This window comes from Crocuta crocuta, unplaced genomic scaffold, assembly GCF_008692635.1.
Source record: "Crocuta crocuta isolate KB4526 unplaced genomic scaffold, BGI_CrCroc_1.0 scaffold288, whole genome shotgun sequence".
NCBI classification, from domain to species: Eukaryota; Metazoa; Chordata; class Mammalia; order Carnivora; family Hyaenidae; genus Crocuta; species Crocuta crocuta.
This window is the reverse complement of record NW_027532607.1, coordinates 2,709,656-2,736,986: the sequence shown is the minus strand read 5'-3', so window position 1 is coordinate 2,736,986 and position 27,331 is coordinate 2,709,656. Positions and strand designations below refer to the sequence as shown.

Here is a 27,331-nt window from a genome sequence, read left to right as displayed (position 1 = left end):
CTACATCTTTCTTTCCCCTTCCCTCCAGGCCAGGAATGGCAAACACAGGCAGATTCACTACATTCTCCTTTCTGGTGCCCTGGCAGACATCACTAATCAATCACAGCAGTCTTTTTGCACCAAGTCTGGCGGCAAGCTCGATGGTATCTGCCCGCATCTCCAGGCAGCCAATAGCAGCTGATCCAGGTCAGCCCTCAAGATGAAATTCATTTGCCATTCCTGCTTTAGGCTGCTCCCAACTAGGCCCTTCATCTTGGTGCATCCTCTGGGCCCACCTGCACATTCACATCTGACTCCTTTCTACCTCCCTGCAGGATACAGGTCATTCTTAAGCATGGCCAGCTGTTGTTCTCTCTGTTCCCATAGGCTGAAGCCACCCAATTCCAGAGCGTGGACCCAGGAGGTGGTTGAGGGCACTGGGGCATTGGCCCCAAGTCCTCAAGACTGAAGAGGTTGGTCTGCTGTCTGTCCTGAAGGCAGCCAACCCCCTGTTGGGGAGAGTGCAGGGCAGGGCTGGGGGTGATGTGCTTACGTCCAGCACCTGTGCAGCAGCAGCACCCAAGCCTTACAGGCACATCTCCCAGTCCAGACAAGGCTTGCACGCCAACCTCTCCAGCCTGGCCCCCAGGGCAGGCAGGAGGTGAGTAGTGGACGGCAGGCCCAGGGCGGGGTAGCCGCCCAGTGCCCGGGGGGTGGGGGCTGCACGCAGCAGCTTTCCCAGATACCTGCCACCCTCCTGGCCGCTGAGCCCAGGATGCGAGGATGGCCAGCACATCTCTGCCCACTCTGGTGCCTCTGGGCCCTGAGAGCCTGCGCCCCTTCACCCGGGAGTCCCTGGCAGCCATAGAACGCCGGGCAGCGGAGGAAGAGGCCCGGCAGCAGCGGAACAAGCAGATGGAGATTGAGGATCCTGAAAGGAAGCCACGCAGTGACCTGGAGGCTGGCAAAAACCTGCCTCTTATTTATGGGGACCCCCCACCAGAGGTCATCGGCATCCCCCTGGAGGACCTGGACCCCTACTACAGCGACAAGAAGGTCTGGGCCTAGGAGGGTTCTCTCTACCGTCTATCCATCTGTCTGTCTGCCTGTCCGTAGAGCTCACAGCTCTCTCTCTGCCTCAGACCTTCATCGTGCTTAACAAGGGCAAGGCCATCTTCCGCTTCTCCGCTACGCCCGCTCTCTACATGCTGAGCCCCTTCAGCATCGTCAGACGCTGTGCCATCAAGGTGCTCATTCACTCATATCCTGCCCAAGTGGAGCGAGTGCCAGGGCAGGGAGGGGTTGGGGGCAGGCCAAGCCAGATGCTGTGGGTGAGGGGGCCCTCCGTCCACCTGCTCTCCCCACCTGTCCCCTCACTTTCCTTGACCCTCCCCCGACGCTGTTCAGCATGTTCATCATGATCACCATCCTGACCAACTGTGTATTCATGACCATGAGCGACCCGCCTTCCTGGTCCAAGCATGTGGAGTAAGTCTCCCCCTCCTCAGAGCACCCCCCGCGCACACCCAACCCCAGGCTTGGGACACAGCCCACCCCAAGGGGCTGTACTTTGGAGGATACCGCTCTTGTCTTCCAGGAAGACACACACAGTAACTGTCACCCCCATCAACACTGTAAGCCCTCCAGGATGGTGCACACTGTCACTCTGACCAATATCCTCAGCCCCCTGGGTGGCGTATTTCATTTTTGTGACCTCCCTCCTGGGAGATCCATCATTGCCACACCTGGCCCTGGCTGCCCTCTCCCCACCAGGTACACATTCACAGGGATCTATACCTTTGAGTCCCTCATCAAGATGCTGGCCCGAGGTTTCTGCATTGACGACTTCACATTCCTCCGGGACCCCTGGAACTGGCTGGACTTCAGTGTCATCATGATGGCGTGAGCGGGGCCCAGAGGGCGTCCAGAGGCTGAGGAGGGTGAGGGGTGGGGGCCAGGCTTCAAAGAGGGCAGCTGAGTGGGCCGACCCTCTGGGAGGGGTGAACCATGGGGGTCACGGGCAAGTGTGTAGTGAGCTGTCCAATTCCAGGAGCTGCTATTTCTGGGATCTGGCTTGGAGGTGCTCCCAGTGCATGTGCAAACACACGTGGCAGCTGTGGACCCCAGTCCCACAGACCCTAGCCTAGACAGCTAGGCTACCGTTGCCCAGCAAAGCTCCTACACTGTCTTTCCCAACTCTTGGGCCCCAATAGGAACCTTGAGGTGTCTGACCTGGCCATTCCCCCAAACCCTTTGCTAACCCAACCACAAAGATTCCTTGGGGATCCTCATTCTGGGTCTGGAGAAGCTGTGATTTCTACCCTAACACCCACTCCTTACTCTGACACAGCCTTCACCTCATCCCCCCTGCCCAGGTACCTGACAGAGTTTGTGGACTTGGGCAATATCTCAGCCCTGAGAACCTTCCGGGTGCTGCGGGCCCTGAAAACCATCACGGTCATCCCAGGTACTGGGGAGGTGTGGGGACCCCCTGCCTGGGCCAACGGGCCTCCCCCTATGCCCAGGCCTGGATCCTGACACTCAGCTCCAGGAGCCTGACCCAAGGTCATAAAACTCTCACACCAAAACCTGGACACAGAGTGGGGACCCCCACTGCCAGGGAAGAGAAGGGGCTGGAGGCTGGAGGATGGGCGCTTGAGAGGAAGCCCAGCACAGACTCTGAGCCAGACTGTCTGAGCTCAATTCTCCCCTCCACCACTAGCTAAGTTGGACTTCAGGCAAGTGGTTTCACCTGTCCATGCCTCAGTTTCCTCCTCTGTAAAATATGAATAATAATGGTACCACTCATTGTGTTGCATTAAACGTGCATGGTGTGTGTGTTAAATAAAATAAGCAGGTGGGAAAGAGCAGAGAGAGACAAAGGGAACCAGTGATGGAGAGTCCCAGCCCCGAGGGCTCGCTGAGGAACATGCCACATGCCCACTGGCAACGAGACCAGGTCAATTCCAAAGTGATGCATCAAGAGGCATGAAACAAATAGATTCCAGATCATTCAGACCCTCAGAAAAGCACGTGGAGAAACTGGACAAGGTTCACTGAAGGAGAGAAAGATGGCCTGAAAAGAGATGGAGAACAGACCCTGGGAGGGGGATTAGGTCTGAAAGCTGGAAAGTACTGTAGTTCTCCCCCAATCCAACACCCTCAAACCGTGGCTGAGGAAAGTGAGACCCTGAGAGACCCTCGGAGGGAAGTGCTTTCCAAAGGCCATACTGCTCACTGGCCACCGAGTGAAGCCCCCATACCTGTCCTCGATGCCACACCCACCTCCACCATCCTCAGAGCTCCGAGGGTTTTGCTAAGAGGGCTGTTGAGCACCTGTTTTCCACATCAGGTTAAGAAAAGGAAACGAACTAATATGGAAGTGAGGGACACACTGATTAGGCCCAAATAAGTTATGGCCTTTCCGTAAATATGGGACTCTGTCCCTGGAATTCTGTAAGACGTTTTATGCCTTTGTCTGTCCAAAGGGGCAGGTTGCAATAATATCTCCAACTCAGTCTAGAGCTTCTCAGAGTGAACTCTGCTGTTCCTTGGATGTTAATGGCCATTATAATGAAAGGGGTTCTGGGACACCTGTGTGGCTCAGTCGGTTAAGAGTCTGACTTCAGCTCAGGTCATGATCTCACAGGTCGTGAGTTCGAGCCCCACATCGTGCTCTCTACTCTCAGTACTCTCCACTTCTTCAGGTTCTCTGTCTCTTCTCTCTGCCCCTTCCCCGCTCACTCTTGGTCACTCTCAAAAATAAACATTTAAAAAAATGAAAGAAGAAAAGGGGTTCTATTGTCAAGTTAAGGAAACATGGTATTAAAGTTTTTGCTTGTTTCTGTAGGACTTGTCAGAGCCTTTTATAGGATAATTTACAGTGACTCTCCAAGAGCAGAATCTAGAGCTGAGCCCTTCCCAAACATGATTGAACCCCTTCTTTTAAGGGCACAGCGTGGGAGATCAGGGTTATGTAGAACACACTTTGGGAGTGTTGACCTGGTGACATAAGCAACTCCACCGTGTGCCCGTATGTTGCTCTATGAGTCAGGCAGTAGCCTGGAAAGTCCTTATATAAAGTGCATTCTTCTGGTGGCTGAGGCTCTACAGCCAAAGATTCCACATCAAGGCTGTGATCGGAGAAGGGTGGGGCTAATTTGGGAAGCCTTCAAGGAAGTGGTGCTCCTACTGCGTCAAGCCTTGAAGGAGAGATGCAGTAGGCAGAGGCTTGAGGGGATCGGGGAGTGATTATCACCCCACCCACCCCCTACTCTTACCCTCCTCCCTGTGGTCAGGGCTGAAGACAATTGTGGGGGCCCTGATCCAGTCGGTGAAAAAGCTGTCGGATGTGATGATCCTCACCGTCTTCTGCCTGAGTGTGTTTGCCCTGGTGGGGCTGCAGCTCTTCATGGGAAACCTGCGGCACAAGTGCGTGCGCTGGCCCCCACCCTTCAACGACACCAATGCCACGTGGTACGGCAATGATACGTGGTATGGTAATGACACATGGTATGGTAATGAGACGTGGATCGGCAATGATACGTGGGACGGCCACGAGAGCTGGGCCAGCAATCATACCTTTGACTGGGATGCCTACATCAATGATGAAGGTAAGAATGCACGGCCAGGAGGCCAGTGGGATCTGCCCCAGCCCTTAGGGTAGCCTCTTGTGAGATAAGCCGCAGGGGGGACCTGAGCCTAAATCCATCACTTGCCAGCTTGAGTATCTGCTGACAAGTCACTCAGTCTCCCTAACCCTCAGAACCCTCACCTATAAAATTGAGACAGCAATACCTTTCTCTAAGGGTGAGCGTGACAATAAATGCCCAACTGCTTTGAAAATCCTAAAGCTTTTGCTATGAAAGCAACAGCCCATAGTCCTTCCCTAACCTGAACATTCCTTGTTTTCCTCCATAACTACGTGCTGGCCCCCTGGCAGGGCCACCACCAGACACCCACACACTCGCCTATTCACTTCCCATACTTCACCGGCACACACACACTAGCCACACAGTCTCACCAGCTCAACTTAGTCCACATAATGCCTTCTAGCAAATTAGAGAAAGGTACCCCTTCTTCATTCTGCCCCCCCCCCCGACCTGCTCACCCCTCAGCCAGGGGTCCTGCGCAGGTACGTGGTAGCCCCAGGCATGCACACTGCGGGTGCGATCCTGCCCCCTCTCTGTGCCCCTGCCGCATCCCGACTGCCCAACCACCACAGCAGGCACTGAGCTGACTCTGCTTCCGGCCGAGCGCCCTGTAGTACATCTCCCCAGAGACCTTAAAGGAGGGGGAAGGGCATCCAGAGAGCATCCATTTGGTATATGTGGTCCACACAGCTGTGTCCGCAGGTGTGTCATGGGTGCATGTGTCCACCATGTGTCCACCGTGGGTGACATGTTTCCTTTGTGGCCTCTGACTCCCAAAGGCAACTTCTATTTCCTGGAGGGTTCCAATGATGCCCTGCTTTGTGGGAACAGCAGTGATGCTGGGTGAGTGATACTGGGGGTGGGAAAAGCTGTCCCAGGGGTGTTGGAAGATAGGAGCTGATTAGGGACAAGAATGTGGGGGTGGATGGGAATGTAAGGAAAACCCATGGACGTGGATAAAACACTTCCCTGTTTGGGAGACACAGATAGAACTATAGGATTTTTTTCTCCCTTGGGCTCCCCCACCTGTCCCCCAGCTGGTATTCTCTTCCCTCCCTAAAGCCAGCACCCCATTTTATCCCCAGGCACTGCCCGGAGGGTTACGAGTGTATGAAGGCTGGGCGGAACCCCAACTATGGCTACACCAGCTATGACACCTTCAGCTGGGCCTTCCTGGCTCTCTTCCGCCTCATGACACAGGATTATTGGGAGAACCTCTTCCAGCTGGTACAACTGCCACTACCCTGCCTCTCAGCTCTACAGCCACCTCTCCCATCCCTACAGTCTTCTTGGCAAGACCCATAGCAAGGCCACCTCCTCCATGAGACCTCCCCCCCCTCAGTGCCCCTACACACAGGTCCGGAGTCCCTCTGACACTGGGGACCCACCCACATCTGATCCACAGCCTTTTCTTCCTTTACCAGTTTTGCCTTAAGTACTGAGATCTGGGCCTGGCACAGACCCCCAGGCCTTACAGGAAGCAGTAGGGCGGCTTAGAACTTCAACTATGTCCTTACACAATTATTTAGCTTCTACTGTTTGCATGGCAGGCAGGTTGAGTCTAGAGCAACAATGCCTTCTGGTCACTGATACTGTTTTTAACACTGATGATATTAATGATAATAATAACGGCAACCACTGTTTTTGGAGCTCTTATTAGATGCCAGGCACTGTAGCATCTGTAGGATTCAAGATGACCCCAAAGCTCATGTTCACCATTTTTGAAATCCTGGCTCTCTGATCTCAAGATGTCTATCTCAGGTCCTCAGGGATCTCTGAGCCAGGAGACCAGGAAAGTCTGGATCCCAAGTATATAATTTTGAAGGTCCCAGAATGTGGCTTAGCCTGCCAAACATGACCATACCCTGCTTCAAGGTCCTCAAATCACCAGTCTCTGTGAGGGACCCTCCCTATTTACCTATCTAGGCAATGGGTATGTGGAGAGGGGTAATGGGTGAAAGCCGGCAGGGTGCCATGTGACGCCTCCTCTCCGTCTCCCCCCACCTCCCTCCCAGACCCTTCGAGCAGCTGGAAAGACCTACATGATCTTCTTCGTGGTCATCATTTTCCTGGGCTCCTTCTACCTCATCAATCTGATCCTCGCAGTGGTGGCCATGGCGTATGCAGAGCAGAACGAGGCCACCCTGGCTGAGGATAAGGAGAAAGAAGAAGAGTTTCAGCAGATGCTGGAGAAATTCAAAAAGCAGCAAGAGGAGCTGGAGAAGGTCTGGACTCAGGGAGAGGAGGCTGAGGATCCAGGGCTCTCCCTGCCCCTCAGCCTGGGTTCAACTGGGCAGGCTGAGGGTGAGGGAGCAGCATGGGGTAGAGGCTGCAAAGCAGGGCGAGAGCAAGGCCCCAGACTGGGGGGTTTGGTGGGATGGGAGGCATCTAGGCAGTAGAAAGAGTACTTTGTAGCTTTGTGCCTGTTTCCCCATAAACAACAAGGGATCTGGAGTAGTTAAACCTAAAGTAGTCTTCCAGCTCAAATATCTATGGTTTTGTGATTCTTTCGGGACAGGAAATGGGTCCATGCTGAGGGAGAGGTGGGTTCTGATGAGGCCCCAGGGAGGAGCTGCCCATTTCCTTACCATCTCATGAAGTATAGGGTCAGTCAAGGCTTCAGAGAATGGGATAAAGGAGATAAAGGTCTTCAGTCACTTTTGCCCCTACCTTATCAGCCTCACAACCACTGAGGTTGCCCCCCAACCTGCACCAGGCTCAGTGCAGCATACGGAGAGGGGCCCCCATCCAGCACTTGGAAAGAAACCCTGAGAGTCAGTCAGTCGACCCACGAGGCTCAGAAATGGACTCTATGCTCACCACCCTTGCTGACCCGCAGGCCAAGGCTGCTCAGGCTCTGGAAGGCGGAGAGGCAGATGGGGACCCAGCCCACGGTAAAGATTGCAATGGCAGCCTGGACACATCGCCAGGAGAGAAGGGGCGCCCAAGGCAGAGCTGCAGTGCAGACAGCGGTATCTCTGATGCTATGGAAGGTGAGTGCTCAACACCCCGATAGGCATCCCGTTCTGCTTGTCGTGCCCATTAGGCCACTCAGGCTTCTGGTTGGGGGGGGGTGCACATGGAGACCTGGCTGGGCCCAGCATTGGGAGGACAGTACTTAATAAAGGTGTGGAAGAAATGGCTGTGATAAATATAGTCCTGGCTTGGCTTGACCCAGTTGTGACTGCAAGGCCAGGCTGCTGTGGGAACTGGGGCTTTCCAGGAGAGCCCGGGGGCTGCCAAGGCAATGGGGAATAACAGAGTAATAAAACTAACTAAGAAGGCCCAGTGTTCTGCTCACTGGAAATCCTGCTCCTCAGTGTCTTCTGGGTGAAAGTTAAAGGTCAAAGACCAAACTCTTCCCAGGTAGAGTCACAGATTCTCCGTATTAAATCCCTATACTGCCCTATAAGTCTCAGGGAGAGAACAGGATAAGGTAACAAGGGTAGGGTGGACAGACACAAACATGGATGGATGGATAGATGGATGGATGGATGGATAGGTGGGTGGGCAGATGGATGGATGGATGAATATATGTATGGATGGGCTGAAAGATCAATGAATGGGAAGAGGCATAAGCGTATGGATAGATGAGAGGAAAGGGGGGAGGGAGGGGAAAAAAGGAGGGAGTGAAGAGAAGGGAAGCATGAAGCAAGAGAAGGAAGAATAAAGGAAATCTGACATAGAAGAGATCTGGTCCCCTTCCCAGGTCCCTTTCCCCTTCCTGATGCAAAGAAGGACTTGGAGGGCCAAGGACTTTGCAGACCTCTGGAGGGCACCGTCTCACCTGATCTTGTGTGACAGGCATCCAGGCATCTGTGCTCTGTCAGAGAATGCCCCAGGGGATGCTCAGTGTCACTGACTGAGGAAGTCACTCAACACTGCCTTTGCTGGGACGCTTATGAAAAGTTTTGGGTGTCAGAAACTGTTTGAGGCACCTGCCCTAGCACCCAGCTTGACTAGAATCTGCAGCCTTTGAGAGGTCCAACTTGCTAATTCCCTGGGGTGTCCCAATCATGCGCTCAAACCCAGGCCCCCATAGGACTGCCCCCCCCCCACTCCAGTCCCCCTTCCTCATCTACAAGATGGTGAGCATTAATAGTATTGTCTCATATACTTCTGGTGGTAATGAAGTGAGATCGTGCCTAGGCTGAGGACACCCATAGGCAGCAGAGGCCTTGAAGGCCAGGAGGAAGGGCAGCTTTATCCATGGGCCTGACGGCGTTCTAGTGCTAATGTGGCAAAAACAGGCAGTGATTCCAGAAAGCCACTCTGGTGGGAAAGGGCAGACTGTCTGGAGTCAGCTTTACTGGGAATGGGGAGAGCCCTCAGGGGGAACCTCGGTCTGCCCCTGAGTGGCCCTGGCCAGCAGCAGGAGGAATGGGACCCAATCCCCTGCAGTGGGCTCCAGCCACTCCCCGGGGACCCTCGCTCCCAGCTAGAGATCAGGTGTCTCCCCTGCCAGGATCGCAGCGCTGGACCCCGGGCAGGGAGTAAGAGTCACTGAGGGGCAAGCTTTGTGGGGTACAGCAGCTGCAGGTGGAGGGTTAAGAGAAGGGGCTTCAGATAAGGCTGGCTGGAGGGGTGGAGTTTTGAGGGTCAGAGGAAATGGGCGGGGCTTTTGGGGCAGGACATTGAGGGGTTGGGCCGTGTGGGAGGGACCTACAGGGGCCGGCCTTGAGGGTGACTGGCTGCTGAGAGGGGCTTGAAGTAGGCCTGGCTGAAGGGTATGGGTTGGAGATGTGGAGTTCAGGGGGCAGGCCTAGAAGGTGGGACCTAAGATATAGGTCTGGGAAGGAGGACATGGCGGGGATCCTCATCAGATGTGTTTCTACCCCATTCCCAGAGCTGGAAGAGGCCCACCAGAAGTGCCCACCGTGGTGGTACAAGTGTTCCCACAAAGTGCTCATATGGAACTGCTGCACCCCATGGGTGAAGTTCAAACACATCATCCACCTGATCGTCATGGACCCCTTTGTGGACCTGGGCATCACCATCTGTATCGTGCTCAACACCCTCTTCATGGCCATGGAGCATTACCCCATGACAGAGGAGTTTGACAATGTGCTCACCGTGGGCAACCTGGTAGGGAGGGGACAGGGAGAGGTGTCTCTCCCATGCAGGACAGAAGAGAGGCCACAGGGACCTCTGGGGCCAGCTGGGCTGTGTGGAAATACAGGGCACTATTGGGAGGCCTCCCTGGGTCATTTCCCCAGCATATGGGGGGCATGAGTTGATGTACAAGGCAGGTATAGGGGATGATCCATGGGATGTGGAATTTGGATTCTAGGGTATTCGGAGGCAGAGAAAGTAGGGATGAAGTGCTGGACATTTTAAGATCAAGACTCAGGGAAATCTGGGGTCTAGGCCGTGCCCTGGAGGCAGAGGTGGGGAACTAGGGGCATGGGTGACAGATCTCCACTTTGAGAGGTTGTTGTGGGCCTAAGAGGGACCAAGGGACCTGAACATGGGGGTGTGAGCCATGGGCACCCAGGCCCATAAGGCCCCAGGGCATAGTACCCCAACCCTAGCCCCCTGCTCACTACCATTTCTCCAGCATGGCCAGGCCAGCTCCCCTCCGGCCTTTCCTGCCCTGCTATTGTTGACACACACTGATCCGCCCGCTTATCCCTGCCCATTAGGAGCATTATCACCTCGTTTCCAGCCTCGGTGGAGCCTGACAAAGGGAAAAAGCCGCCTCATCCTCCAGCCCTGCCCCGCCCTTCCCAATTCCCTTAGAAATTTTTCCAGATGGCAAATGGGCAAGATGTTCTCCCCACCCTGAGGGTGAGGAGAGTTCAGGGAGAATAAGATTTGGGGGCCTGCAGCAGTGGGAGCGGCATGGGCATCAGACCCTGGACTCCCCAGCCTGTGCGAGGCGGGCACTTCTATCCCATGGAGATGCCTACGGCAACCATGCCAGGCTGGGCTGGAGGGGCAAGAGTGTGCCCTGGACCCACCGTGCAGCTGCTGGGGTGTGCGTGATGGACCTCGCCCGCTGCCTGCCCACCCCTTGCCTACACCCCGCTGCCGTCTGGGCACCTGCTATGGCCAGGGACAGCTACTGGGCGGGGCTCAGCATGTGCCCAGGCAGGCTGTGGACCGAGGCAGCTGGTGCTGGGCAGGAGGGGGCCATGCCCAGGGCGCTTTCAGAGGCTAGGCGGCCTGGGCACCCCTATGCCAGGTATGCGGGGTGCAGCTGCGGTCTTCTCGTGGATCCCTGGCATTGCCTTCTTTTGGCCCCTACCATAGACTTCTGAGCCCACCGAGATTTGCTGAGTTCTGAGACCCCTGCCAGTCAGGGTAGAGGGGGTAGGGTGTAGAGACAGGAAGACTGAACTAAGCACCCCAACACCTGGGTTTGAGATCTGACTCATTCCCAGATGGGTGGCGTGAGCAAGCACTTGCCGTTTCTCTCTCTGAGCCTCAATGTTCTAATCTCTGGGACAAGTGACAGTCACTCCCAACTACATAGGGATCGGCATACCAGTGAGGTCATGATGTGAAGCACAGAGTGCTCTGTGAGTGCTCAATATTATGATGGGAGTGAGGGCCCAGGAAGTTAAGTGGCTGGCCCACGGTCACAAAGCCAGAAGCGGGTGGGTTCGGGTCTCTCTGCTCTGTGGTGCCGCGTTTCCACTCTTCACTCACGCCGGCACGTGTGTGGGTGGTGGGTCCTGCTGCCTGTGCCCGCTCAGGGCTCTGGACCCCCCCTCCCCAACTCAGGCCCCGTGGGCTCTGCCAGGCGGTGGAAGTCACGGGGGGAGACTCCCAGGGCCCTGGGCTCCCTGAGGCTCTGTGACGCGGGCGGCACCCCACCCCACAGGTTTTCACAGGCATCTTCACGGCAGAGATGGTACTGAAGCTCATCGCCCTGGACCCCTACGAGTACTTCCAGCAGGGCTGGAACATCTTCGACAGTATCATCGTCACCCTCAGCCTAGTGGAGCTGGGCCTGGCCAACGTGCAGGGACTGTCCGTGCTCCGCTCCTTCCGCCTGGTGCGTGAAGCCCCGGGGCCGAGCTAAGGAGGGGTGGGGTGGGGGGGTGCCAGGAGGGTAGGAGGAGAGAGCCCCAAGAAGCCGCTTGTGCTTCTCAGAACCCTAGGAACCTGTCTTACTGGAAACGGGGAGAAAGAGAGCGCCCCCCTCATCACAAATGGCTGCTGGGGGCCAAAATGACAGCCTCTGGGCTTGACCCTTTAGTGACCTTGGTTGACAGTGGAGCAGGGGCCATACTGCAGACCTGAAGCCTGGGACTCAGGAAGCATCAGTAGAGGAATCAGGGGTCCAATTTAGTATCAAGTCCACCACCCTGTAGGAGCACTGCTGTATTTTTTTTTAACTTCATTATGGGGCCTTTTGTTCATCCACAAACGTATAGAGTATAATGAACCTCTGTGTACCTATCACCTACTCCAACCTTCTGTCATTCTTGTTCCTTCTGCCCCCACTTTGTGTGTGTGGGGTGGGGGGGGAGAGTATGTGAAAGCAACTCCTGACACAATGTCACTTGTAAATACTTCAGTCTGTATCTTTAAGAGATAAGGACTCTCTTTTGAACACATAAAGAGGATGAGGCGGTCGGATAGGAGTATTCCTATTTAATAGAGAGGCAGACTGAGGCCTCAGATCACTCATGCGGTGGGGGTTTGAGTTGTCCGGGAGAGCTCTTTCTCCTAAAGGTGGGGCTCCCTCGGGTTGGGCCGGGGGTCCCTGGGCCTCATTGTCCCCTGTTCTCCCCCTGCCCGGCAGCTGCGTGTCTTCAAGCTGGCCAAGTCGTGGCCGACGCTAAACATGCTCATCAAGATCATCGGCAACTCGGTGGGCGCGCTGGGCAACCTGACGCTGGTGCTGGCCATCATCGTGTTCATCTTCGCCGTCGTGGGCATGCAGCTGTTCGGCAAGAGCTACAAGGAGTGTGTGTGCAAGATCGCCGCCGACTGCAACCTGCCCCGCTGGCACATGCACGACTTCTTCCACTCCTTCCTCATCGTCTTCCGCATCCTCTGCGGAGAGTGGATCGAGACCATGTGGGACTGCATGGAGGTGGCAGGCCAGGCCATGTGCCTCACCGTCTTCCTCATGGTCATGGTCATCGGCAACCTAGTGGTGAGTTAGGCTGGCTGGGTGGCTCCTCCGCCCCCACCTGGGAAACCCAAGCATGTCCCTTCCCTTTATTTCTTTTTTTTTTTTTAATTTATTTTTGAGAGCGAGAGAGAGAGAGAGAGAGAGAAAACAGGGGAAAGGCAGAGAGAGAAGGAAAGAAAATCCCAAGCAGGCTCTACACTGGTAGCACAAAGCCTCACGTGGGGCTCTAACTCATGAACCGTGAGATCATGGCCTGAGCCGAAATCAAGAGTCAGAGTCTTAACACACACACACACACACACACACACACACACACACGTGCTTTATTTCCTTTAAATCGGGCTGTCCTTCAATGGCCTTTTCCCCATGTGGTCGCCCTGTATGAAATCACTAATGTTTGATTGTATCGTACCTCTCCCACCCAAGAAGACAATTTTATATGGTTCAACCCAGTGGCTCTCCAACTTTAACCTGCTTAAGAATCACCTGGGAGTTTCTTAAAACCCAGATGCCTGGTCCCTCTCCTGCAGAGTCTGATTCAGCAGCTCAGGGCCAGGGCCTGGGAATCTGCATTTCTAACAAATGTGGCTGCTGCTGGTGCAGAGACCACACCATGAATAGTACTGTTGAAACGTAGTGTTTGGGGACAAAGTAACCTGATAACTAGAGTCAGACCCACGCTCCACTCCATTGTCATCTGTGTGACCTTGAACAAGTTACTGCTCTCTGATCAGCTGGGTTCTCTGACTTCCCATGGGAGAAAAATGGTGGGCACCTCACGGGGTGGCTGAGAGGCTTGGCTGTGACAGAGTGCGGCAAGGGGTCACGTAGGGTCTTCTGGGCCTCCTGTCCTTCTCCCACGAGCTCACCCCTCTCTGTTCCTGGAATCAGGCCCCGGGAGCGGGGAGAATCCAGGGATGGCATAAACTGCCCCCATCCTGCCACTTTCTGTGGCTCAGGGCTCGGCCTGTGGGGCCGGTGCAGGGGAGGGGCTGCAGGAAGCCATGAGGAGCGAGGGTGCAGGCCGTGAGCGGCGTTTCTGTGGTAGGGCCCGGGGAGGCCTGTCTCCTCTTCCGGACACCCATGACTCCTCCCCTGGTCGGGGTGGGTGGTGTTCCTGCCGGGACTGCTGTGCCCGGCTGCCCCCTGCAGTGGCTGACACTGCCCTGGGCAACCGGGGTGGGAAGACGCAAGTCCCCACGTTCCGCAAAGTCCTGAGGAATCCTTGGGCTGCTGGCTCAGCGCTTCTCAGATATCGCTGAGCTCTGGCTGGGGGCAGGGGTGGACCGGTGGGGAGGGATGTCACCTCCACTGGGGAAGAGACCACGGGACGAGGTCCTGAGCCCCCAGGAACAGCGAGGCAGGAGAACCCAGGCTGGCTGTCGAGGGCTTGCAGAGACAGAAGATGCCCCATCAGAACCTTGAGGCAGGACTGGGGGAGGCGGGTAGCTGGGTCTGAACAGAAGTTTGCGAAGATAAATTTAAGAAGAAAGGGGTGACCAAAAGGGTCTGCTGTGGGTTTCTTTCTGAATGTGGATAAACTCAAAAACATTTCAAGCCCCTGCTTTGCCACTTACTGACTGGGAGACCCTGAGCAAGTTATTTAACCTCTCCCTGGCCTCAGTTTTTCTCATCTGGAAAATGGGGACGATGGTGGTGATGACCTATTTCACAGGGTGGTCTGAGTGCTCAGCAAAGCACATGGTCTACAAGGCCAGGGGAGTCCAAGCATTACAGGCCTCTGGGGGAAGGGGAAGTGGTGGTTTAGGTACCCACCGTTGGTGTTACACCACCAAGTATGGGGCTCCTGCCTTGTGCCGGTCCCTGCGCAAAGGGCTTTACATGCATTATCCCTACTGCTCTCCACAACCCTGGGAGGTAGGTAATGTTGGCGCTGCGCTCTGAGGAGGCACTGCCCGGAACCACACAGCTAGCATGAAACTGAGCCCAGACTGGAACCTGGGTCTATGTCACGCCAACAACAACATCAATGATAGCAGCAGTGGTAAGAATGACAGTGTCAACACCAGCAATAACAACGGTGACAACTGACCTCTATTTACATTTGTCCAGCATTCTGAGTATTTTCTGCATCCTTCTCTCTTAATGCTCACCACCGCCCCATGGGGACATGCTGTTTTATCTCTGTTGTGTAGACAGGGAAGCAAAGGCTCAGGGAGGTGAGCTAGGAAGCTGCACAGGGTTTGAACCCAAGCAGTGTGGCTCCAGAGTCTGAAACCACTGAACTGCACTGCCTCTGCGTGCATGTCACTCCACCCCCCCACACACACACACACATACATGCATACATGCCACTGATAGCCTTTTCCAGCCCAGCTCTGTGGCTTTCTCACTGTGCTCAGAGGGAGTGGAGAAGCCCAGGGAGGCGGCACTGTCAGCTCCTTGGGCACTGTCCCCGCCCACTGCCCGCCCCAGCCTCGTGGGAGCTGATGTCTGCCAGAGGGCACTGAGGCATCCTGCCAGAGAGGGTGGGGACCCATGGCCCCTGCATCATGGCACTTGAGCACTTCCTCTGGTTTACTGTGAAGAAGAGGAAATGACCGAGGTCATAGGTAACGCACCCCTCAGAGCCCCTGGGGGAAACAGGGTGTCCATCCCCCCTTCCCTCCAGCCCTCCTCCCCACGCCTTGCCCGAGGCAGCTATTTCTGTCCCGGGCAGGAGCCGTGTGCAAACCCTGCTGACCCAGAGAGCAGCTAATTCCCATCTCAGATGTGTTTCTGGCAACTGGATGCTTCCCCCCGACAAAGGGAAAGAAAGACCAATATATTTTGGGTGGGGGCAAAAGCAGAAAAGTCTCTAGGGAGCATAGAGATGGGGAGCAATCCCTCCAACATGTTCTCCCCAAGAGAGAATACACACACACACACACACACACACACACACACACACACACACTTTAAACATATTATACTAACTTGATTTTTAAGGCAATGATAAAAAGATCTTGGAGGACCCAGTGAAAGCCAGGCAGTGAGAGACACATAGCGAAGTTGGTCAAGGTTGGTAGATGGACATGTACAGACTCCCCTACTCCTTCATGTCCACTCACACACCAAGCCCTGTCCCAAGGCTCCCAGTAAGACCCAGCCCTGACACCTCAGCGGTTCCCTGGGCGCGGAGGGATAGAGCAGTGGATGGTAGGGCCACCATACCGCACAACTTCTGAGGTTATCATCGACACTGTAGCCTAAACGAGTGATGTCTTCTAAAGATGTGCAATGGCTGGAAGCCTGGGTCTAGTCTTGATTATGTTGTACATCATAGGGAACGTCACTCCACCACTCTGGGACTCCATCTCCTTACTCATAAAATGCTGAGCTGGCCTCACAGTTAATCATAATCTTCCATGTACCTTGTACCTTCTGTCATTTCACACATAACAGCCAACATGTTTTGAGTGTCTACTGTGTGCTCTACTTGTACTGATCTTTTAATCCTCACAACAATCCTGGGAGATAGGCACTGGAATCATCCCCATTATACAGATGAGGAAACTGAGGCATGGAGCAGTGATATGATTTGCCTCAGGACACATAGCTAGTAAACTGGGGTTGAAGACCAAGCAGCATGATTTCAAAGCCTGTGCAACCCAGCCTCTACGGCCATGCAAACCCACTGCATTGTATTTTTCTGATTAAATGTCTGTCTCTACTAGGTTGGAGCGCCATGACACCACAGTGGGAGAGGCTCAGCACATGCCTGTCCCTGGAAAATAAAGCTGGAGACCCGAGGGGTAGACCAGTAGTCTCTTAAAGCTTTCAGTAGGAATATGGGAAGAAAACCGGGTGGAGCAGGGAATCCCAAGGAAACAGAAGGGGTTGAATAGCATTAGGTCAAATGCCCTTTCCAGAGCAATAGAGTACAGGCGTCTGAGCACCAGGGACCACAGGCTCTATTCACAGACAGGAAAAAGAAGGCTCAACAGATTCAGGATCCCAGTAAGTCCTGGAAACTCGAAGACATGAGCTCTGTTTGTTCTGCATTCCCCAGCAGTGGAGTCGGAGGGCAGGGTCTTGGAAAGAGTCCCTGCCACCCAGCGGGCGCCCCCAAACCCTGCCTCTACCATGGTCTTACAGAATCCTATCATGTGCCTAAGCCTCAGTTTCCTTATCTTCAAAGTGGAGTGATAGGAACATTCCTCACCTCCCCAAGCAGCTATGAGAGTCGCATTAGGTGATACTCTTATTTTATTTTTAATTTTTTTAATGTCTTATTTATTTCTGAGAGAGAGAGAGAGAGAGAGAGAGTGTGAGCAGGGGAGGGTCAGAGAGAGAGGGAGACACAGAATCCAAAACAGGCTCCAGGCTCTGAGCTAGCTGTCAGCACAGAGCCTGATGCGGGGCTTGAACCCACGAACTGTGAGATCATGACCTGAGCGAAGTCAGACACTTAACCAACTGAGCCACCCAGGCACCCCTAGGTGATACTCTTTTAAACGCCCAACAAGCGGTGGGTCTGATCCGGTGGCCTGCGGCCCCTCACGCTGGCTGGAGGTGGCATCCTCATGGGCCCAGAGGCTGAGCTGAGCCTGCTCCCAACCTCCACCCCCCAGGTCCTGAACCTCTTCTTAGCGCTGCTGTTGAGCTCCTTCAGCGCCGACAGCCTGGCAGCCTCGGATGAGGATGGCGAGATGAACAATCTGCAGATCGCCATTGGGCGCATCAAGTGGGGCATCGGCTTTGCCAAAGCCTTTCTCCTGGGGCTGCTGCACGGCAAGATCCTGAGCCCCAAGGAGATCATGCTCAGCCTCGGGGAGCCTGGGGAGGCCAGGGAGGCCGAGGAGGCTGGGGAGAATGCCCCAGAGGATGAGAAGAAGGAGCCGCCACCCGATGAGGGGGTCAGGGACCTGAAGAAGGACAATCACATCCTGAACCACATGGACCTGGTAGACGGCTCTCCCCCCAGCATTGAGCTGGACCACCTCAACTTCATCAACAACCCCTACCTGACCATTCACGTGCCCATTGCCTCCGAGGAGTCTGACCTTGAGATGCCAACGGAGGAGGACACTGACACTTTCTCAGAGCCTGAGGATGGCAAGGTTAGACCATCACAGGGCCCGGCTTGACGGGGTCAGGGGTCAGATAGACATGGCTTCAAGCTCTGTGTGACCTTGGACAAGTCACAAATCCTCTCTGAGCCTCAGTTTCTCCATCTGTAAAATGAGGGTGATGGCACCTACTCAGACCATTAGGTGAGATACTGTGTAGCACACAGTACGCTCTCTGTGCTGGGTGATGCTGTTACTGCTGTTGATTCGGATGGGCCCTGCCCTTCCCTAGTGTCCCTTCGCTGGCCAACGCCACCTGGGCCCCGTCTCACCAGCAGGTGGTGCTCTTGGACAGGATGTTCTTACCTGTGGCACCTTAGCTTCAGGGCTGGGATTCCAGAGGCCTCTCTCAATCCCCCTCTGGGCTTGAAGTCCTTGCTATTATCCTGTGTTTCTGTTTAGTCTCCACTGGGGCTAGTTGCAACCTCCAGGGTGGGCCAAAGTACTGGGTCTGGGCTGGGGACTCTGAGGAGTAGAGGGGGTTGGGGGCCAACCAGATTGGGTAAAAGGAGAGCAGAGAGCTGGGCACAGTCTCAGCAGGAGCCCTGACCCACCCACCCAGGAGATGCCTCCTCCTCCTGCCCTGCAGGGGTGACAGAGGGACTGGTGGCCACCCCCCAGACACTCAGGCTGAGGCTAGGGCCTTGCCTGGTTCCCCCCGGGGAGCTGGCTCCGAGCCCCCTAGCCCATCCTCCCACTCTGGCAGGGGAAGGGCTAGCACATCAGCTAGGGCAGGGCCCCCTGCCCACCCCACCCTATCGGCCTTGGGCCTGGCTGGGTACTGGAGCCTGAAAGAACTTTGCCCTAAAAGCTCTTGACTCCTTATTCCCCCTAAATATGTGGCACGCTTACTTACCAGGGGGCCGTATGCCTGCCAAGCTATAAATACCCAGGGAAATGTGGCACCGACCTCGGTATGAGGAGCGGGGGTGGGGGAGGGCTGGAGTGCTTAGAGGGCCAAGGCTCTGGCGACTCTGAGGGGCGCAAGCGTGGCTCCAAGGGGTATTGTGGGACAGGCAGGACAAATGGCTAGTGCATGAACTAATGTCTGCCTCAGTTTCCCTTTCTGTCAACTGGGCACAAGGACCTCTGTAATTTTCTGGTCACCATTCTGGATCCAGAGCTGCCCCCTAAGCTGCCTGCAGGGGCCTCACTTCCAGCCATGAGGGGGTCCCCTTGAGGAGGGAGCTTAGGGGCAGGAGCATGGCCTGGCCCCTTTCTGACTCCCTCAAAAGTCCCTTCAGGCCACTTACTCCTCTGCTATCCCACCCCATGCCTCCTAGGACCCCCCAGCCTGCTTGTCTCCAGCCTCCTCCATTACCTGAGGCTCTCCCCTGCCTCCGTGTGCCCTCATCATCTCTTCCCAGGCCGCAGCCCTGCCCTGCTCCACATCTAAATGCCACTGTCCCTGTGGTTCTTCTGCAAGGGCCACAGTGCTGGCTTCATAATCCAGGGTTGGGTGAATGAATAAATGAATGAGTGATGAATGAATGAGTAGATCTGCTCCACCCCCTTTCTCTTCTCCCTCCTGGTCTCCCATCCTGACCTCCTCTGTGCACCTGGTGGGAGGACCCAGGGGTCATGTGACCCTGTGGCCCCTGCAGAAGCCACCGCAGCCCCTCGATGGGAACTCCTCCGTCTGCAGCACCGCCGACTATAAGCCCCCCGAGGAAGACCCCGAGGAGCAGGCTGAAGAGAACCCCGAAGGGGAGCAGCCCGAGGAGTGCTTCACAGAGGGTGAGGGCAAGCCCATGTGCATGCACCCCCACCTCACCCCCAGCTGTCCCCACCAGGGACAGTGCATGCCAGGGCCTAGGGGTGGCGGGCAACAACCCTGGCCCGGCTGCAGCCAATTGCCCCCTCAAGGACATCTCAGGATCCTGTGCGTCACGGAAGGCATGCAGAGCCTTTCCCCCCACCTGATGCCGCCCTCCTCTGACACACCCCAGAGGGGATGCAACCCCAGGGAGGGGTGTCAGAGCCTGGGAACCCCCCCAGCCCCTGAGCCCCTGAAGTGCATGCAGCCCCTGAGGACTACCGTGCAGGGTCCCCACAGGGCCTGGCCGGGGCAGCGTGAAGGCTGCTTGGGAGAGGCGGGGAAGATGAGGCCGGCTGCGTCTGGGAAGGTGCTGGGAACACGCTGACTGTGCGTCCAGAGGCTGCCCCCAGTCCTGTGACGTGGCGCCCTCGCCCCCTTCCCTCCCCCAGCCTGTGTGCAACGCTGCCCCTTCCTCTACGTGGACATCTCTCAGGGCCGCGGGAAGATGTGGTGGACCCTCCGCAGGGCCTGCTTCAAGATTGTAGAGCATAACTGGTTCGAGACCTTCATTGTCTTCATGATCCTGCTCAGCAGCGGGGCCTTGGTAGGCACCACCCTGGGGGCGGCCATGGGCAGAGGACCTCCCGGGGCACCCCCTTTCCACGCCGTGGGAGGGACGAGGCCTGGGCAATCTGGACCCCGAGAATCCTAAAGCGACTTACCTGTGGTTGCGGGATATGAGGTAGAATGTGTTAATTTTCTTAAAGCGATAGATGAGTCCAGCTCTGGTGCACCCCCAGTGACGGGTGCCAACCAGGGCAGAGGCAGGAAGGCCCTGGGAGTGTTGAGGTGGGGGGAGGCGGCCAGGGTCGAAGATGTGTCACTGCTAAGGCCCCGAGCAGATGACTGAGTGTCGCCCCTGAGGAAGGGCAGCTGAGGGGATCCTCCCCAGGGGGGACCTCATTTGCCCCCACTGTGGGCCCAGGGAGTCTGGGAGAAGCCAACAGCCTTCCTCTGGCCTGGTCCCCAGTGCTTTCGGGAGGCAGAAGCATTGGGCAGGGTGGGAGGCGTGGTTGCTTCCCCAGCCCCCCGGGCCCTGGCCACCCCTGGCTGTGCTGGCACCCCCAGGCCTTTGAGGACATCTATATCGAGCAGCGGCGGGTCATCCGCACCATCTTGGAGTACGCGGACAAGATTTTCACCTACATCTTCATCCTGGAAATGCTACTCAAGTGGGTGGCCTACGGCTTCAAGGTGTACTTCACCAATGCCTGGTGCTGGCTCGACTTCCTCATCGTGGATGTGAGTCTGCCCCCCATCCTCCAGCCCCGCGGCCAGATCCAGAAGCATCCTTGTGGCCAAGAACCTTAGGGAGCCCTGGCTCTGAGGCCCTGCACCCCCTGACTACCTCACCCTCCCTTTGCAGGTCTCCATCATCAGCCTGGTGGCCAACTGGCTGGGCTACTCGGAGCTGGGACCCATCAAATCCTTGAGGACGCTGAGAGCTCTGCGTCCCCTGAGGGCGCTGTCCCGATTTGAGGGCATGAGGGTGGGTGCTGAGGAGGACACTGAATAGGCTAGGGATTGGGGGAGCAGCCAGTGCAGGGCAAGGTGCAGGGGGCGCAGGAAGGAGAGGCTATGGACTCTAGACCCCCACTGAAGCCAGATTTGAGGGCCCCCAGACATCCTCCCACAGCACCCAAGTGCCCCTCTGCAGCTCATCTCTGCTACCACTGGGGGGCAGCAGAGGCTGCATCAGCTCTCAGGAGGGGCCAGGAGGGCACCCAGGCCAGAGAGAGGAAGGAAAGCAGGTCTGGGGGGTGTACAGGTGTCCCTCCCCAGCCTCAGACTGGGGTCTGCCTGGGCTCTGAGACCTGGGTGAGCTGGCAGGTACTTGCCTCTGGGCTCTGAGCCTGCCCATCCTTCCCTCAGGCCCTTGAGGATAGAAGTGACAGTAACTACAGGGTTTGGCCAAGACAAATGGGATTTCCCCAGCCAAGAGAGGTCTGTTGGGAATAAAACCCACTCAGAGGGACAAACTCCTGTGAAGCAGCTGGTCGCAGGCCAGCAGTGTGCTCAAGCCTGAGTGGCTCCCTCCTGTTCATGCAAGGGGCTGGCCAGTGCTGGACATCCCCCCCACCCCCAGACTCCTGCCAAAAACCAGGGACTCTTTCCTACCGAGGGGAAATGACCTGGCCATGGCCATGTAGCCAAGAATAGAGCTACCCGAGGCAACGCCAGGTTTGTGCCACCTACTCTGTCGGTCTGGAGGTCATAAAGAGCTTCTCCTTGAAAGAGGACAGTTCTCAGATTTAGCCCAGCCTGACATGGTGAGGTTGGTCTGTGTGGCCAGGGCTGGGGAGTGGGGCACAAGGCTCCAGTCTCTGTCTCCCCCTGCTTTGAAGACCCCGGTGGCTTCTTCTCTGTGTCTGTGTCTCTCATGTTGTGAGCAGATGAGCAGGGGGCCGGGTCACGGGGTCTGAGTTTCCTATGGGGGCCGAGGAAGGACTGTTTGTCTCCTGCCTAGTGACCCGTGGCCAGGCTGCTTCCAGAGAAGCCTAGTGCCCCGATTCTGGGCTGATGGCTCCAGCCAAGCAGAGAGCCCTCTTCAACCACTAGGCCAGCAGCACCCCCAGCCCTACTCTTCAGTTCCCCATCACCTACACCCATCCCCAACATACAGCCCAGCAGACTTCTCCCCCAGGCCTGGCTCAGATCGACCCTCCTCTAGGAAACCATCCCTAAATAACAATGCCCAGCCCTGTCTGGTCCCCTTGTTAGTGTAGGTGGAGAGCCCTGTCCCAAAGGAGCTTGGGTAAAGATCTGGCATTGACCCCTTCCCCCTCCCCCGGCCCCCCAGGTGGTGGTGAATGCCCTCTTGGGAGCCATCCCTTCCATCATGAATGTGCTGCTTGTCTGCCTCATCTTCTGGCTCATCTTCAGCATCATGGGCGTCAACTTGTTTGCCGGCAAGTTCTACTACTGCATCAACACCACCACCTCTGAGAGGTTCGACATCACCGAAGTCAACAATAAGTCTGAGTGTGAAAGCCTGATGCACACGGGCCAGGTCCGCTGGCTCAATGTCAAGGTCAACTATGACAACGTGGGTCTAGGCTACCTCTCCCTCTTGCAGGTGGTGAGTGTAACCTGCTGCCCTTGCACAAAACTGGCATGGAGGTGCTCCTAAATTTTCATTGTACCCAAGCCCACTGCTCCTTGGGCAGGAGGGAGGCCACCCACCTGCTTCTGGTGCTATGGGACCCTGACATAATCTAAACCACTCTGATCGCTATTTAATGCCTGCCCTGTGGGGCTCTGGGGAGGACCAGGCTGGGATGAGGAGGGAGACTCATGGATGGTGGAAACAGGAAGCAGCCCTTCCCCTCACACCCAACCACACTCTCTCAGGCCACCTTCAAGGGCTGGATGGACATCATGTATGCAGCTGTGGACTCCCGGGAGGTGAGTAGGGCTTACTGAGATGTGGCTGGTGAGCAAGCCAGGGGAGAGGACTCAGGCCAGACACATACAATGGCACATTCTGCCCATCTCTGCCTCCATGCTGCCTCCTCAGGAGCCCCCAAAGTCAGCAGCCTGGGGGGTGGGTGTGGAAGGGTCCACCTCTGGGCCCCAGCCCCCTCCTGCCCAGAGTGAGATGGGGAGCAAGGGACAGCCAACATGTCCCCCCAAACCTCCCCATTCCATCCCATCCTGTCCTGCGGACTCTGCAGAAGGAGGAACAGCCAGAGTATGAGGTGAACATCTACATGTACCTCTATTTTGTCATCTTCATCATCTTTGGCTCCTTCTTCACCCTCAACCTCTTTATCGGCGTCATCATCGACAACTTCAACCAGCAGAAGAAGAAGATGAGTATCCATCCCGGCCATCCGGGGCTCCATCCTCCCCCCCTCCACTCACCCGTCCCTTCATATATTCACACATGCCATCTCACACTTGCTGTGCTGTCACTGGCCGCGTGATTGAGGCAGCAAGCCTGGGTTCACATCCTACCTGGCGACTTTGAACAAGTGATTTGACCCTTAAGAACCTTATTTAAAAATGAGGTTGATGCTACCTGCCTGGCCGGGTCATTCAGAGGACCTGACACAATACTAAGGGAGAGCATCTGGCCCAAAACAAGCTATGAGGCAGCGCTGACCCTCTCCCCTCTGTCTGTCACCTCCCTCCCCTCCCTTCCTTGTCCAGACTCCTCAGTCCCCCTTCCCCTTCTTCCCTCAGCCCCCATCTCTGGCCCCTCCAGGTCCCCCTGCTGGTGTGGGGGCTGCTTTAAGGGTGGTGCCTGAGGTAGGGAGGTCCTGGAGGCAGAGAGGAGGGACCTCCAACCTTACTGGCCCCATCCCATTATACTTTGGAGGGAAAGACATCTTCATGACGGAGGAGCAGAAGAAATACTATAATGCCATGAAGAAGCTTGGCTCCAAGAAGCCTCAGAAGCCAATTCCCCGGCCCCAGGTACCGGCCCTCTGACCCCCTTCTCCTCCAGCCGCTATGAACCTCCTGCCCGAGGGGGCTGATGAGGGCAAAATGCAGGCTGCACTCTGCCCACCAGGCTGTGTCGCTGGTGTGAGGCCGGGTCTCCCTGCAGGGAAGCTGGGGTCACCAGCTGGGAGGAATGTGCCTCTTTGTAACTGCACACAGGCACCACGTGCTGGAATAGCAGCTGCCTGATAAACTCCAGTCACTGCTTTACCCCTCACCTGGCCCTGCACAGCCCCCCAGTGTCCACCCACCCCTTCAGCTGGTGGCCTCAGGGGCAAGGGCCCCTAGAAGTGGGAGGAAGAGGACACTCCTGAGTGAGCAATGACTGTGGGAGAAGGATGAGAGGTTGCTGGGGGGCCTTTATGGGAAGAACGGTCCTAGAGTGAGGAAGATGCCCACAGACCCCACAGAATGGCCTGCTCTGAGAGGTCTCCCCTCCCTGCCCTGGCCAACTCTACCACAAGCCCTGACACACACACTCTCTCTCTGTTGTGTCATCTTGTGTCTCCCGCCTGTCCACATCCTTTGTGGGTCCTTACCACTGCCCCCCAACACCTACCCGCGTGCACCCCTGCACTCCTACCCCTACCCATGCTGCAGAACAAGATCCAGGGCATGGTGTACGACTTCGTGACCAAGCAGGCGTTTGACATCACGATCATGATCCTTATCTGCCTCAACATGGTCACCATGATGGTGGAGACTGACGACCAGAGCCAGCTCAAGGTGGACATCCTGTACAACATCAATATGGTCTTCATCATCATCTTCACTGGGGAGTGTGTGCTCAAGATGCTCGCCCTGCGCCAGTACTACTTCACCGTTGGCTGGAACATCTTCGACTTTGTGGTTGTCATCCTGTCCATTGTGGGTGAGCGGGGCCAGGCTGGGTTGAGTCATTCAGGAAGACCGGGTGCTCCCGTTCTTGTGCACAGACACCTGCTCATGCACCTGGAAGGCTCACACGCACATTTACACTTACACATGTGCATATGCACCTGGCATTCACAAAGGCACACAGGGTGGGCTCACAGGCAGCCTGTCACCTGCACACACGCAAATACACATCTAGAAACAGTTACCTGACCAGTAGATGCACTCAGATGCCCACATGCTAAGTGGAAGACATAAGACGGTGCCAGTATCCGTACACACAGGAGAAGTGCACAGACGTGTGTGCAATGATAGCAGCTAGCTACCATTTATTGATCATTTACTATTTGCCCGACACTGTGCTATCCCAGGAGGCAGGTACTGTTACCACCTCTGTTTTACAGATGAGGACACTGAATCACAAACAAGTTAAATGTCATGCCCAGAGTCACACAGAGAGCTGTCCTCCCTCTCTGTCTCATCTATGGCAACTGCACATACCCTTGGGAGTCAGCCGTACTCTCACCCCATCACCTTGGGCATGTCCCACGCCTGTCCAGCAGGGTCAGGGCAGAGAGATAGCTCCTGGCCCCAGGACCCTGGAAGAGCCCAGCCTAATGGGTCAGGCCATTCGGGCTGTGCTTTTACTGCTCCCTTCTGAGGAAGAGCACAGCAGGCTAGGCCCCCTTGACCCCTGCATGCCTCCCACTCTCTAACCCAGCCTCCTACCCCAAGGGCAGCGGTCCTCACCACTTCCTCCCTGCAGGACTCGCGCTCTCCGATCTGATCCAGAAATACTTCGTGTCACCCACACTGTTCCGAGTGATCCGCCTGGCACGGATTGGGCGTGTCCTGCGGCTGATCCGCGGGGCCAAGGGCATCCGGACTCTGCTCTTTGCCCTCATGATGTCCCTGCCTGCCCTCTTCAACATCGGCCTCCTCCTCTTCCTGGTCATGTTTATCTACTCCATCTTTGGCATGTCCAACTTTGCCTATGTCAAGAAGGAGTCAGGCATCGATGACATGTTCAACTTCGAGACCTTTGGCAACAGCATCATCTGCCTCTTCGAGATCACCACATCGGCTGGCTGGGATGGGCTCCTCAACCCCATCCTCAACAGTGGGCCCCCTGACTGTGACCCTACACTTGAAAACCCAGGCACCAGCGTCAAGGGTGACTGTGGCAACCCCTCCATTGGCATCTGCTTCTTCTGCAGCTACATCATCATCTCCTTCCTCATCGTGGTCAACATGTACATTGCCATCATCCTGGAGAACTTCAATGTGGCCACTGAGGAGAGCAGTGAGCCCCTTGGCGAGGATGACTTTGAGATGTTCTACGAAACGTGGGAGAAGTTTGACCCCGACGCCACGCAGTTCATTGCCTACAGCCGCCTCTCTGACTTTGTGGACACCCTCCAGGAGCCACTGAGAATTGCCAAGCCCAACAAGATCAAGCTCATCACGCTGGACCTGCCCATGGTGCCAGGGGACAAGATCCACTGCCTGGACATCCTCTTTGCCCTCACCAAGGAAGTCCTAGGGGACTCTGGGGAAATGGATGCCCTCAAGGAGACCATGGAGGAGAAGTTCATGGCAGCCAACCCCTCCAAGGTCTCCTATGAGCCCATCACCACCACCCTCAAAAGGAAGCATGAGGAGGTGTGTGCCATCAAGATCCAGAGGGCCTACCGCCGGCACCTGCTCCAGCGCACCGTGAAGCAGGCATCCTACATGTACCGCCACAGCCAGGATGGCAGTGGGGATGGGGGCCCCGAGAAGGAGGGCCTGATTGCCAACACCATGAGCAAGATGTATGGCCACGAGAGCGGGAACAGCAGCGTGCAGAGCGTGGGTGAGGAAAAGGGCCCAACAGGGGACTCTGGACCTGCCATAGGGCTCATGCCCATCAGCCCCTCCGACGATGCCCTCCCTCCTTCCCCATCCCCAGGGCAGACAGTGCGCCCAGGGGTCAAAGAGTCTCTTGTCTAGGCTGCAGTGAGGTGGCCAGCTGAGCCTGGCACAGCCCCAAAAGCTCCCTCGTGGTGCCTGCTCACTGAGGGAGCGGGGCTTTGAGTCTGCGACTGATAGGCTCTCTGTTGGGGACAGGATTTGGCCATGCTGGGGCTGACACCCAGGCCATGGAAAATGGGAATTGCACTCAGAGGCTCCACACTGGGCCTGAGGCCCCGGCTTCCATGATTTCTCGTTTCAAGTTGTCCTCACCTCCTCATGGGCCCTGCTGCCTCTCCTTATGGGGGAGGTCAGAATGCCCCGATCTCTGCCCCCGACGTGGGGGAGGAGCCAGCCTATGATGGAGGGGTTAGCTGCCCTCCTGCCACCAGAGTCTTAAGGGCTACAGGCCTCTCTCCAGGAAGTGGCTCAGGCCCCCCCCAAGACC

General features: G+C 56.3%; 1 protein-coding gene across 1 annotated transcript; it reads left to right on the top strand.

Moving 5' to 3' along the window:
- The first annotated feature begins 762 nt into the window (after positions 1 to 762).
- Positions 763 to 26,922, top strand: SCN4A (sodium voltage-gated channel alpha subunit 4). The gene is made up of 24 exons (XM_077780283.1): positions 763 to 1,035; positions 1,122 to 1,240; positions 1,378 to 1,467; positions 1,753 to 1,881; positions 2,355 to 2,446; positions 4,278 to 4,592; positions 5,411 to 5,474; positions 5,717 to 5,858; positions 6,647 to 6,856; positions 7,471 to 7,624; positions 9,478 to 9,716; positions 11,458 to 11,631; positions 12,385 to 12,741; positions 17,295 to 17,783; positions 19,397 to 19,529; positions 20,001 to 20,155; positions 20,680 to 20,853; positions 20,978 to 21,100; positions 22,412 to 22,690; positions 22,963 to 23,016; positions 23,286 to 23,423; positions 23,926 to 24,030; positions 24,658 to 24,928; positions 25,697 to 26,922. The coding sequence occupies exons 1-24, from the start codon at positions 763 to 765 to the stop codon at positions 26,920 to 26,922; spliced, it is 5,505 nt and encodes a 1,834-aa protein (XP_077636409.1).
- The last annotated feature ends 409 nt before the right edge of the window (positions 26,923 to 27,331 follow it).

What these genes read in the sequence shown, in the direction of transcription:
- SCN4A (XM_077780283.1), top strand. Translation starts at nt 763, where the DNA reads ATGGCCAGCACATCTCTGCCCACTCTGGTGCCTCTGGGCCCTGAGAGC. An exon ending in TCCTGGTCCAAGCATGTGGA is followed by an intron (nt 1,468 to 1,752) that starts GTAAGTCTCCCC and finishes TCTCCCCACCAG; the next exon opens with GTACACATTCACAGGGATCT. An exon ending in TCGACTTCCTCATCGTGGAT is followed by an intron (nt 20,854 to 20,977) that starts GTGAGTCTGCCC and finishes CTCCCTTTGCAG; the next exon opens with GTCTCCATCATCAGCCTGGT.